General features: G+C 38.3%; 4 protein-coding genes and 1 long non-coding RNA gene across 5 annotated transcripts; 3 read left to right on the top strand and 2 right to left on the bottom strand.

Moving 5' to 3' along the window:
• Nucleotides 1–6: 6 nt before the first annotated feature.
• LOC129744628 (coiled-coil domain-containing protein 22 homolog) lies at nucleotides 7–2,203 on the top strand. Its single transcript, XM_055737243.1, has 4 exons — nucleotides 7–74; nucleotides 132–664; nucleotides 729–1,351; nucleotides 1,414–2,203. The coding sequence occupies exons 1-4, from the start codon at nucleotides 25–27 to the stop codon at nucleotides 1,975–1,977; spliced, it is 1,770 nt and encodes a 589-aa protein (XP_055593218.1). The 5' UTR covers nucleotides 7–24; the 3' UTR covers nucleotides 1,978–2,203.
• LOC129744629 (28S ribosomal protein S27, mitochondrial) lies at nucleotides 2,115–3,806 on the bottom strand. Its single transcript, XM_055737244.1, has 2 exons — nucleotides 2,605–3,806; nucleotides 2,115–2,542 (listed from the first exon to the last, which is right to left on the bottom strand). The coding sequence occupies exons 1-2, from the start codon at nucleotides 3,676–3,678 to the stop codon at nucleotides 2,261–2,263; spliced, it is 1,356 nt and encodes a 451-aa protein (XP_055593219.1). The 5' UTR covers nucleotides 3,679–3,806; the 3' UTR covers nucleotides 2,115–2,260.
• A 561-nt stretch (nucleotides 3,807–4,367) lies between these two features.
• Nucleotides 4,368–7,447, bottom strand: LOC129747447 (uncharacterized). Its single transcript, XR_008737508.1, has 2 exons — nucleotides 7,199–7,447; nucleotides 4,368–4,797 (listed from the first exon to the last, which is right to left on the bottom strand). It is a non-coding gene; the product is annotated as an uncharacterized LOC129747447 (long non-coding RNA).
• Nucleotides 7,448–7,604: 157 nt separating this feature from the next.
• On the top strand, nucleotides 7,605–8,258 carry LOC129746777 (60S ribosomal protein L39). The gene is made up of 3 exons (XM_055740656.1): nucleotides 7,605–7,661; nucleotides 7,757–7,860; nucleotides 7,936–8,258. Exons 1-3 carry the CDS (start codon nucleotides 7,659–7,661, stop codon nucleotides 7,982–7,984), a joined length of 156 nt encoding a protein of 51 aa, XP_055596631.1. The 5' UTR covers nucleotides 7,605–7,658; the 3' UTR covers nucleotides 7,985–8,258.
• A 1,370-nt stretch (nucleotides 8,259–9,628) lies between these two features.
• LOC129746769 (N(4)-(Beta-N-acetylglucosaminyl)-L-asparaginase) lies at nucleotides 9,629–11,066 on the top strand. The gene is made up of 3 exons (XM_055740647.1): nucleotides 9,629–9,865; nucleotides 9,938–10,320; nucleotides 10,392–11,066. Exons 1-3 carry the CDS (start codon nucleotides 9,667–9,669, stop codon nucleotides 10,959–10,961), a joined length of 1,152 nt encoding a protein of 383 aa, XP_055596622.1. The 5' UTR covers nucleotides 9,629–9,666; the 3' UTR covers nucleotides 10,962–11,066.
• The last annotated feature ends 1,277 nt before the right edge of the window (nucleotides 11,067–12,343 follow it).

The raw sequence follows: 12,343 nt of genomic DNA, 5'->3' as shown, positions 1-12,343 counted from the left end.
CTTCTCCGGTCCGGAAAGGAAAACATGGACGAAATAGATAACATCATATTTCATTCGCTAAAACAAATTGAGTGGTATGCTTGAACTAAATTTTTAATTGTGAATAGCCGCTAATTAATTTTCATTTACAGTAACCTGGATGAAGAGATAACAGGTTTGACCGATTTGGATCCCTCATTATTGGTGAAAGTGGTATCGAAATGCATCTCGTTAATCGAGCCGAGTTTGGATCCACCGAAAAAATTGCCACCTGGGATGGCACAAAGGTTTACCGTAACAGCCAGCTTGGCCGAAGCATGTCGGTCCGTTGGCTACAGACGAGACATTGGTTATCAAACCTTTCTCTATCCGAATGTAACGGAAGTGCGCCGGATGTTGATGTTCCTTATTGAGCGGCTACCAAAAGAAACGAGCGGGTCGGGAACCGCTTCTGGTGAACCACTGGATGGTACTAGTAAGCAAGAGCAGCGTATTCTGGCCAATTTGCAAAACCAGCTGCATGCTCCTTGGATGCCGGAATTTTGCAGATTAGGAGCAATGGAAAACACATCGAGTGGTACCAGTGAGACAGGCGGAATGTCCTCTCAAGCTCAGATTGCTTTCCGCCGTTTTCTACCGAGGAAAGTGACTGTCCCATTTGTAACGCAGAGTGATGTAGTTTCTGGTATGTTTCCGATTTTTACTTTACATAATTAGGCTTAATAGTGTAACCTTTTCCATCGTTTCAGAAATCAAAGAATTTTGGGCGCGAATGCCATTGGATGGACTAGACAAAGACAGTTTAGTGCCGTCGATGATTGCCGCGAACGATGGAGCCCTCAAGTCTAGTACAAGCAGCATCGATGAAGTTGATCGTCAATCTGTTGGTCAGGCAATGCGTTCTAGCAAATTGTTAGCCTTTCATGCCGAATCTGCAGGAGAAGATAGTATGAGACTACGGTCACCGATTGAAGATCCGTCACTTGGAAATAGTCCTTTAAAATCAAATGAATCCAAGCCTGTCTATATCAGCAAATCTCCTCTGGAAACCCTTCAAGAAGAAATCGAAGTTATTAGGATCGAAATCGATCGGGAAGCTCAGCAAAATGTTGAACTGGAGGATAACCATAAGCAGCTGGAAGAAACTTTGCAACTCTATCTTGAAGAAACGAAAAAACTGAAAGATGAAAAACGTTTAAAAGAACGAACTCACATTCTGCTCGAAGATCCCGAAGTTAATTTGAAAAAGTTAGAGTCAATTATAGCCGCGGGTGGCGATCGAATGCGAAAACTGCAGGATCAGTGGGACACGCATCGGATTCCGCTAGTCGAAACATTGGAAGCTCATCGGGTTAAAAATAGTGATAAATTTGTAAGTTTTCAAATGGTTCAACCAAGAACATTTTTCTTATACATACTTTCTTTTTTTTTCAGTCTAAATCTCAACAAGTTCAAAACCAAATTGATGCCACACGACAAAAATGCGAAGAAGTCGTGTCAGATCTTCAGTCAAAAAGCGCCCTCCACGCGCGACTTCAACAAGAGTTTGAAAAACTTAACAAAACAGTTAGCCGAAACGCGTACACTAGTCGAATATTGGAAATTATTGGCAACATTCGTAAACAGAAAACTGATATAGATAACATTCTGCAAGATACGCGAACACTGCAAAAAGACATCAACAACATTACTGGCCAGCTGGACCGCCAGTTTACGGTGACCGATGATTTGATTTTTCGCAACGCCAAACGCGACGAACATTCCAAGCGAGCTTACAAACTGTTGGTCACACTGCACTCCGACTGTGCGGAATTGATTGGTTTGGTTCAGGAAACTGGTTCCATTAAGCGGGAAATTCGCGACATAGAGGATCAAATTGAGAACGAAAAGAGCCGAAATACGGCAGCTAATTTGGAACAGATTACCCGAGATTTGGCTGAAATGCAACAGGAAAGCGAACGACTGGAAGCCACTTTAAAAAATCTAGAACGCCATTAGTGAGCAAATGCAATAACTATCGCGCTGACTAGTTATCTTTACTCAAAATACGCAAATATGCGTAAAAGTTTTAAAAGCACTAAACAAGCATGGAAAGATGTGATTAGGACCATACAAAAAATAACACATAGTGGATCTTAGATTAAGCACTAGTTTGTTTCAACAAGAAGGCTAGAATTTCGGTAATTACAAAGTGTCCCTTTGATTAAGCTTTATTCCGTTCGTATCAATGTGAAAAGAACGTCACAAGATCTTTCCCAGAAGGCTACTAAATGTCGGCAGTTCAATTAAGACCCTGTCGCTGGCGTACCTCAGGAGGAACGTAACCTTCGTCAACCGTTCGTGGTTTCTTTTTCTTGCCGAACCAGCGCTTAGGGTGGAATACTTTTTTGCTATCGATTTGTAGGTCAATCTTATCTTCGTTCTCGAAGAACCACAACTTCTGTTCGTCTTGCTCCATATCGCGGGCTATCTTTTCCAAATCTTGAATACGTTTCGCGCGTTGTAACCGAGTCAGTTCGTCGTCCAATCGTTGTTGCCTCAGGGTGCACCAATCGGAATAGATCTAGGCTCAAAACGATATTAATTAGTATAGGAGATCCCTGGAACTTTTGTTATGACATTTACCTGCTTTTGTTGGTTGATTTGTTTAGACTCATTTTCGGAGACAGCTTTGTTTATAGCGTCCAATAGTATTTTCTCGAAATTATCGTTGCTTATCTTCATTGTACTCTGCATGTTATCAAAAGCTTCCACCAGCTTTGTATACTCAACCGAATCTTTCTGTTCAACTTGTTCCAAATAACCCTTAGCCGAGGTGACAATTTCTTGGCTGATTTCCTTTCCTTTGTTTGCCTCAATAAATTTCAACGATTGCTCAAATTTACCATGCAAAATCGATCCCAACAAGTGGCAATTATTCGCAACAATACCTTCGCTGTTTAGGCCGAGTACGTATAGTGTTTTACCAAGCAATGCCTTGGAATCCGTGAGATCAAAGTGATCATCAAAAAATGGATTCCTCAAAAACTTGACGCGGACCTTGATTTCCTCCTTCTTTTTCTTTTTCTGACCCTCTTCGGGTTCTTCCACTGGAGCTGGGATTAAATCGTCAAAAGGTTCTATTTGTCCACCCTTCACGTATCGGTAACAGGCATAGGTTGCCAATGTTCTAGTAATCGGGTTCTCGAAGTCTTCCTGCAGGGCTAGCAGCGTAGCGAATCGGGCAGCCCATTTGAACTCATTGGTCGTAATCAATCGATCTAGTGACAAATTGGCCGTGTAGTCATCGAGGAAAATGCCATATCCGATCCGATTATTCAGTATCTCAATCAACTCTGAATAGTGACTGTGTTCGACGTAGTTTCGAACAATGGCATGTTGGGTCGAGTCCAACACATTCGAAGCTTCCTCTGTGAGCCGGAACTTATGCATCAAATCGGCCACTTCCTCGATGTGGGAATCATCTTCCAGCTTGTTGGCGTAGATGTCGATATCGATTGCCGATATTTTCTGTTTCTGTTGAAACCTTTGCTCCAGATCGTAATACAAGGTCTCCTGATTCAATTTGGCCAAAGTCGGTGTAGACAGTCTCGATTGCCATGCTTCTCGACAACTGAATGCCTCGGACAGGAAATTCCGGCTAATAATCTGAAACGATCGCAGAGACGTTACCGGTCGCAGTAAAATGTGTCTATACATTTTGGCTATCCCGTATTTTAGAAAATCATTGAATAAAACACGATTTAGATCGAATGAAAAGAATTTTAGGGAATTGTTATGAAAGCATCACACTTTTCGAAGATGATGGAAAAACAAATACTGAAAATGTCAGCGAGATGGATCAAAACGATAAGTGCACTTTAATTCTGAACTATTAAAAAAGTGGGTATTCAAAATTATGAGTATAGTCCTAAATTGTGGTCTGAGCTCCATACAGATAGCGGCAATCTAATCCCATTTTCAATTAGATTTATTTCATTCGGGATTTATTTCTAGCTAACTTTTAACGATTGCATCATTGCATTTGTACGAATGATAATTTTTGGTTCATGAATAACGTACTCAAATTTATGGTTTTTTCGGTAAGCGTGTTCCCTAAATACGAAGCTTCCCGCTTAACAAAATAAATGCTTGGAATGCTTGAAAGAATGCTTGGATTTCAAGCATTCTTCAAGCATTCCTCCCATTGAATTCAAGCATTAAATGGCCCAACCGATTCTACTTGAAAAGGTTTTCCCGGTTCAGAATGACAGCTCTCGTTGACATCTGTCATGGTTTGATAGTATTGGTGGGTTAGTGCGTCAAAAATTGAATGCATATGTGTGTGTGCTTGCTAGGGTAGGCATGGCTAGGATGTTTCAAATCCAAATATAATAATAAAAAAAAACTTTGAAAAATTATTTGCAATTTTTATTTTTCTTCTTATTGGAGTATATTTGGGCATTAAAAATAACAGAATTTTAAATTTTTTCTCTTCTAATATCACAGTATTACACATTATTACATTTTGCCTAATCTTTGTGCAATCCTAATTTCTTCCTCCACGAGTTTTAATAACTGTTCAAGCATGAGGAAACGGCTCCATTGAGCAGCTGCACTGTCAATTTTCCAAGGTTTTGGATGGGTTTTGTTCCAGTTGTAGCAGAACCTTTCATTTCGAGAGAACGCTTGGGCGCGAACATTGCAGCAGCAGCCGGTACCACAGATCCTATTTCTTCCCACAGTAATTTGATGCACCACTTGAATTTCGGCATCCGGATACTCCTCCATCTCTGATCGGCTATTCTGACCAAGGGGGTAGTTGTTATTTGCTGTCACCTGAAATTTAGTAAAAATGTTTAAAGCTTATTGTCGTGTCTGGAATCGATTTTCCGAGTTTTAAACTAATTTTTTTCACAACTCTTCCGACGCACAACCTTTCTCGGAAAATTCGTTAAATGAATGACCGTTTTTTCTCAACTACACGCTTAACTACTTTCACAAACTCATCAGATAAAATTAGATCCGTCTGATGCATCACTGACAGCTCTTAGGCTTGTTCAATGCATCATAAATCCCATAATTCTTTATCAGTTCAGTATAATCACTACATTACTACCCGCCTCTACTCTTGGATTTTGAGTTATACAGAAAAGTTTAACTTATAGAGTCCGACAAAAAACTTTCTGAGTTAGAATTTTTATTCAATTCTAATCGAAGGGATCTGAAATTATATTCATTGAATCTTCCGCTATACTTTCTTATATATTCTCTTTTATTTTTTTCTTCTTTACTAGTCGGTTCTTATTATTCTTCACTGTCTCTTTTACCATCTTATAAACTCTTTTTTCTACCACTCTTATGTTTTCAACTTTTTTATTTTTTTTTTTATTCTTCTATACTGTTTTTTCACTTCATTTCTTTCACCAATATTTTTCTCACTTTTTCGGTTTCTCTGTTAGTTCCTTACCGTTTCTTTTTTTATTTCCTTTCTGCCTTTTCCACTACAGTATTTTCTTACTTTGTCCATCTTCTTTTTTTTTCATCTATATTACCCTTTTTATAACCTATTTCTTTTTTTCGTTTTTTTTTTCATTTTCTGCCTATTTAATCGGGCCTTATTTTCATTCAGTTTTTTGCTCACTCTTCTGCACTTCTATATTCTTCACTGTTCGATCTTTGGATGTTTTTCTCTCTTTTTTTTCGTCTTCTAATTATTATTTGTTTATCTACTTCTCTATTCTATTTTTTTATTTACTCTTCACACATTTCACTTACTCTCTTGTTTTTTCTGATGTTTTCTCTTCTCCCTATTATTTTCACCTATGACATTGATTTATTCATTTAGTCTCTGGTTTGTTTGCATTTCATGTGCATTCATTTATTTCTATTTATACTTCTTTATTTTGATGTACAAACTTTCTCATCTTTGTTCTATTCCTCAAATTTTTATTCTCTCTTTTTTTCATCATTTTTATTCAGTTGCATTTTCTTTCTTCACTGTTAGTTTTCTCTTGTTTGTTCCCTTTTTTTTTACCGTTTTTCTCACAAACATGTCTCTATTTTTTTTTCTATTCTCCTTATCGATTTTTTTCAGTTTCTATATTCTATTTTTTTTTATTATTTTTCTTTTATGAATTTTTCCGTGTCTGTTAATCTTTTATCGTTGGCTTTCTTTTTTTCAATTCATAACCCTCATTTTTCCTTTTTTTATTTTCCTCTTTTATTATGTTTTTTTTTTTTCGAAACATTATAAGATCTCCTAAACCCCATATAAAAACTTTGATTCAATTACTGTAATATTATTTTTCAAGTCTTTCATCAAATCTTACTAAATAATTGCAAATCTTTCTGAGTCTTCCATTGTCAAAGACAAGCACAATCTATTTAGATTCGAGTCTTTCATCGAATTGTTCTTGCAAAATCTATTTGATTTCGAGTCTTTCATCGATCCATGCTAATGATTTCCATTTGAGTCTTTCATCGAAAAAGAAATCAAATAATAATCCAAGTCTTTCATCGGATAAGATTGAGTAGTCGAGTCTTCCATCGACAAAACATAGTTTTCCGAATCTTTCTTCGGAATGTACATGCACAATCTCTTTGAATTCGAGTCTTTCATCGAAAAGTTCTAGCAGAATTTATTTGAATTCGAGTCTTTCATCGATTTTCATTTTGTTAGTCTTTCATCTATTCCGAGTCTTTCATCGGATAAGATTGAGTAGTCGAGTCTTCCATCGACAATACATAGTTTCCCGAGTCTTTCATCGGAAAATAGGCTTCTGAGTCTTTCATCAGAAGTTGTAAGTAAAAAAAAACACTGTTTTTACCTCACAACCAGTGACATTACATCCACTTATTTTTTCTAAATGGAAACACTTCACAAATACCTTTAATAATAGCACTATATCCAATGTTTTGATTCATTTCACTATTTTCATATCGGTAAACCTACTTTCTGCGCCATTGTCGTGTCTGGAATCGATTTTCCGAGTTTTAAACTAATTTTTTTCACAACTCTTCCGACGCACAACCTTTCTCGGAAAATTCGTTAAATGAATGACCGTTTTTTCTCAACTACACGCTTAACTACTTTCACAAACTCATCAGATAAAATTAGATCCGTCTGATGCATCACTGACAGCTCTTAGGCTTGTTCAATGCATCATAAATCCCATAATTCTTTATCAGTTCAGTATAATCACTACACTTATATCGGCAGTAATCGTTCAAATCTTACCATTTAGTTTTTCAGCTCTCGTGGAAAAGACTGCCACCATCCAAAACTGCAGCAAAATGGCCGTTGAGAAAAATAATTTTTCGCAGGCTTGCTTGGATCACAATACACACAACCAAAAAGTCGTTAAAATCTGTGTTGTACAGGCGAGCGATTTTATTTTTTGTGTACTACGCATATGATTGCATTTGTATGTGTGCAATCGGTGCAATCAGCTGGCTTGACAGATGCACGTTAAGTGTTGAGACCTCATTTTTTTGAATATAACGGTTCTTTACGCTGTGAATAATTGGCTCAAGACTTTATGACAGGAAGGGGGTTGCTAAACCTACCGCGTGGAGGCGCGCTGATAATTCGAAATGACAGCCCAAATGTCACGAATGGAAAAGTTTGCGTTCTGCAGTTTCCGGTCTTCTGTCGTTCTCTTTTCCGTCATCTCGTATCGCCGTAAAGACGTTCGAAAATGGTGTGTAACAACAAATCGATCTTTTCCTTGAATTTAACTCAGAATTCAAACATGATTAGCTAAAATAATAATTTACTTATCTTTTCTCGTTACAGTCGGCCCACAAGACTTTCCGTATTAAGCAGAAGCTGGCTAAAAAGCTAAAACAAAACAGACCAATCCCACAGTGGATCAGAATGCGAACCGGTAACACGATTCGGTAAGTTTGTTTTTGTATTAACCGTACGTCCCACCGATCTTGGAGTGACTAAAGCCCCGATTATTTCTTCTGCAGTTACAACGCCAAGCGCCGTCACTGGAGACGTACCAAGCTAAAGCTGTAAATCAGCTTACCTGTAAGCCTTGTTGGGAGAAGCAGTTGTCATCAGAACATACCCGTTTCCCGATTTTGGTCTCTGGTTTATTGCTGCAACCTTCGGATGTTCTTGTTGTGATGTACCCCAACTAGGGTACAACGATCAAAAGGCGGTAACGACATCGAAAGATTAATTCCCAACCAAACATGAACTTATCGGTGGAAGCTGTGTATTTATATTCAAGATTCTGCGAAGATCCAATACGTGTATGGCAAAAATAAACCTGAGCTAAAATTTGGAAGTGAATGTTTTTTTTATTATAGTTGACTAGTCCGTGTTGCAACTGACTTTCGCGGAAAGAAATTTTCACATATTTGAATAATACGTTTGCTAGTCTGTTGGGGTGGCTATAAAATAAGGGTGGATTAAAGTTGATTTTAAAATTTCTCGTACATTTCTGGTTCACTAACAATTTTTTAATTAAGTAATTGTAATTTATTGAGTAACGATAGCCATAATTTGCATTAAACATGTCCTGTTTAAAACAAAAAAAAAGAAATATCAATAGATTTTTCAACTGACTTTTTTTTTGTTTCGATTAAAGTCGTGTTAACGTCTTTGTCATTCGCTACTTATAACAACGATGCCAGTTGGCGGACATACCTACCTACCTAAGTTTTTTTTTTGTTTTTCTGAGATTTTAACACTCGTGTTATTCATCCCCTGACTACCTACCTAAGGGTCCGGCGCCGATTGACCGACGCATGGGGCTGTTCGGATGTTGGCGGACGGCCAATGAAAAACTTATCCGGTACAACTGTGATCGATGTTTTCTCTTGGGCTCGAACTCACTGACATCGGCATTTTTCAATTGACCAATATCATTAATTCGTGAGAATATATTTCGTTTTCATTATGTTTGTAAATATGTAGTAAAAAGTATGCTTTTATTCAACGGATCCCAAGCTTGTTGATGTGATGTGGAATATGAATAGCTGATAGTTAATATTAAAAAATTAATTTAATAACTCAAAACCTTACTCCTGAATGATGCCAGATTTTATGATAGAGGTAACTACCATCAACATTCAGGCGTTTAAATTAGGCCATCCTTCGTTTTCGCCCATCCGTTTGTAGATTTTCACTTTTTTTGACGACGCCAACGTTGATTAGATTGCTTTTCTAGCCCATGCGTTTGTTTTGTGCCACGTGCGTTTTTATAACACCCGAATAGAAAATCTGAAATTGCGCGCAATCTAAAATCAATTGTTTTCCCAATTTTGATATTTAAAATTAAATTAATAACAACGCTGAACAAATGAATTTTGAATTAACAAAAGTCACATGCTGAGGAGTAGTTTATGCTTTCAGATTATTCCCTTTCGAATTTGCATTGGGGAGTTTAATTTATCTGTGATTTTGGTGATTTTAGATCCCATTACCGTGAAATGTGTATGGACTGATTTGAAAACAGAATTTTGCCTTCAGTTGGTTTAATCGTTTAATCTTTGAGTAACGACGAATTACAACAAGTTATGTTAAAATGTTTAAAAAATATTATTCCCACTTAGCTCACACGAATTGAACAACACTGTCGCCAGTAGGGGAATCATCTTTCACAAATCTTCCACATGAAAGCTTGACGTACCATTATCATCAATTGGATTCAAATCAGTACCCGGCTATGAAGATAGAGATACTTACAAGAGATGCGAAGCAATAATGTGTCTCGGCAGGGCAGCCACTATCATTCCATTTCGTCTTCATTGTTCAGTATGATGGCATCTGCTAAGCGGTTTATTGTGTACTCGAGTACGTTCTTACTGCTGTTCGGTTCGATCCCAAGCAGTTATCAGCTGGTTCCACTTGTGATAAATACCTGGGCGTTTACAAATTCCACTATTAGAGGTACCATAATGCCTTTAAATTCCAAATAGTTGAGAGCGTATAGATTGAAGTTTATCTCGCTTTTTATTTCAGCACATCAATCACTAACCATCGGTCAGTTCGGCGCAATCGATGCGTTAGTCGAGGGATGCAGTGTATGTGAAAGAGAACAGTGTGATGGAACGGTTGGATACGGAGGAAGTCCCGACGAGAACGGGGAAACGACGCTGGACGCCATGATTATGGACGGCAGAACGATGAACATTGGGGCCGTAGCTGCGATGAGAGACATTAAACACGCTATCGCTGTGGCCCGGCATGTCCTGCAGAACACCAAGCACACGATGTTGGTTGGTGAGCGGGCCACCGAATTCGCGGTCCAGATGGGTTTCACCAGAGAATCGCTGCAAACGGAACATTCCAAGGCGATGTGGGATGAGTGGAAGAATAACCATTGTCAGCCGAACTTTTGGTTGGTAAGAAGCGATCCTTCAATTACCTAATTTTGTATTGAGTTGATAATTTTAATCCGTTGCTTATTGATTAGAACGTCATACCATCTCCATCGATGTCTTGTGGCCCCTATGAACCCATCTCAGCAAATACAATTCAGCAAACATTCGTTACCTCAAACGATTTGGATAGCTCAGAGCAGCCCCAGTTCGGTCAATATAACCACGACACGATCGGAATGATAGTGATCGATGCTGAGGGTCACGTAGTTGCCGGAACATCAACGAACGGCGCGCGTAACAAGATACCGGGTCGTGTTGGCGATTCTCCGATACCGGGAGCGGGGGCTTACGCTGATGGAAGCGTAGGAGCGGCCGCTGCCACTGGCGATGGGGATGTTATGATGCGCTTTCTGCCCTCGCTGATAGCCGTTGAGGGAATGCGTCAAGGGCTGAGCCCACAGTTAGCAGGAGAAGCGGCATTGGCGCGCATCACCAAACATTATCCTGATTTCGTGGGCGGTATTGTGGTGGCCGATCGGTATGGCAAATACGGAGCGGCCTGTCACGGCATGAACGAGTTCCCGTACTCGGTCATCGAAGGGAGCGATCCGGCGGCGGGTGTTGCCGTTAGAAAGGTGCCATGCAGAAGCAAACGAAATTGATCCAGAGAGATTAAGTATTTTCATTGTAATTCTGCATTTCTTCAAATGATTGTATTCTAAATGATTATTGATTAAAGACTGTGTAAACTATGGTGAACCAACATCATATTAGGACATTGTGATAATTTTTTAGAGATTCTCTGATACCTTCAAGTTTGCCGATGCCCTTTGTCAGGATATTGTCATCTAATCATTGAAATGCTGTTTTTTTTATTAATATTCTCAACAATATAATTTGCCGCAACCTGTTTGTTTTCTTTATATTTCTTCTTCAGGAAAAATAATTACACATTTAAATCGCGTTGCATCATCATAAACCTTCTCTGCAAAACGTGCGCCATTTCATTTATGTTAATATTAGGCATTCAATTATTTTTCAACAACACTGGTGATGTAAGCCGTTTTGTTTGATTTTCGTTTCAGGATTGTATTATAATGCTCACATGGGTGCGAATATGAATAGTAAACCCAATCTCCTTACGCTTCAATACTTCCTTTATTGAAAAAAAAAAGATCGATGGTCATGAAAACCGAGGATAGGGTAGGCGTTCATGTGGTAACATTTAATCTTACTTGGGTACAAGGATGTGTCTATCATCGGGATTGTAGTATTCGTTCTAAGATAAACGGGCAAATGCAAAAATAAATACATCTTCTTGATTGGATCTGTAAAGAGGTTCGTTGCGTTATGATGGTACTTCAATCACAAAAGTTTGCCAGTGTTTCCACTTCTCACAATGATGGTTAACATTGTCGTCATTGTTTTCTAATTTATTCGTCTGATTGGTGTGTACCGTTGACAAGCGCAACCGTGAGTCACAATTTTTAAGCAAACTACTTTTTTTTAATTTTTGAGAGTGTGTTAAAATACTACTGTAATCGTAGAAGAAGAAATACAACGCTTTCACATATGTATGTAGGCCCAAACTGTTCTATAGTGAACTTTGCAGTATGTTTGTTCAAGATTAGAAGCGTAGAATTTTAATTTCAACATTTGCGTACAGATTAATCCTATGGGGATGGGTGAAATTTGATTTAAAACTTCTGGTTCGCGCATACATTTTTGACAACACCTACTAGAGCTTTGTTAGATGGTTTCTGTGAGCCTGGCATGTTGTCCTGTTATGCTATTATGTTTGTATGTGGTATGGAAGTCTCAAAACCTGGATGGATACATTGGATGTATGTATTTACTTCGACTGGATGGACAGTATTTCAATTCTAAATGTAATTGAGCGCTAGTACACCTCACCTATCGTGATTTGATCCAATGCTATTTATTCAGAGTTATTGTGTTTATGGAGAAGTAGTGTACCTCACCATTCGTAATAACGGTTGAATTTGAAATTTGGTGTCATTTTTCAAACTACAAGCTTCGATCA

The sequence above is a fragment of the Uranotaenia lowii genome, chromosome 2, assembly GCF_029784155.1.
Source record: "Uranotaenia lowii strain MFRU-FL chromosome 2, ASM2978415v1, whole genome shotgun sequence".
NCBI classification, from domain to species: domain Eukaryota; kingdom Metazoa; phylum Arthropoda; class Insecta; order Diptera; family Culicidae; genus Uranotaenia; species Uranotaenia lowii.
This window is presented reverse-complemented; position numbering and strand designations above follow the sequence as displayed.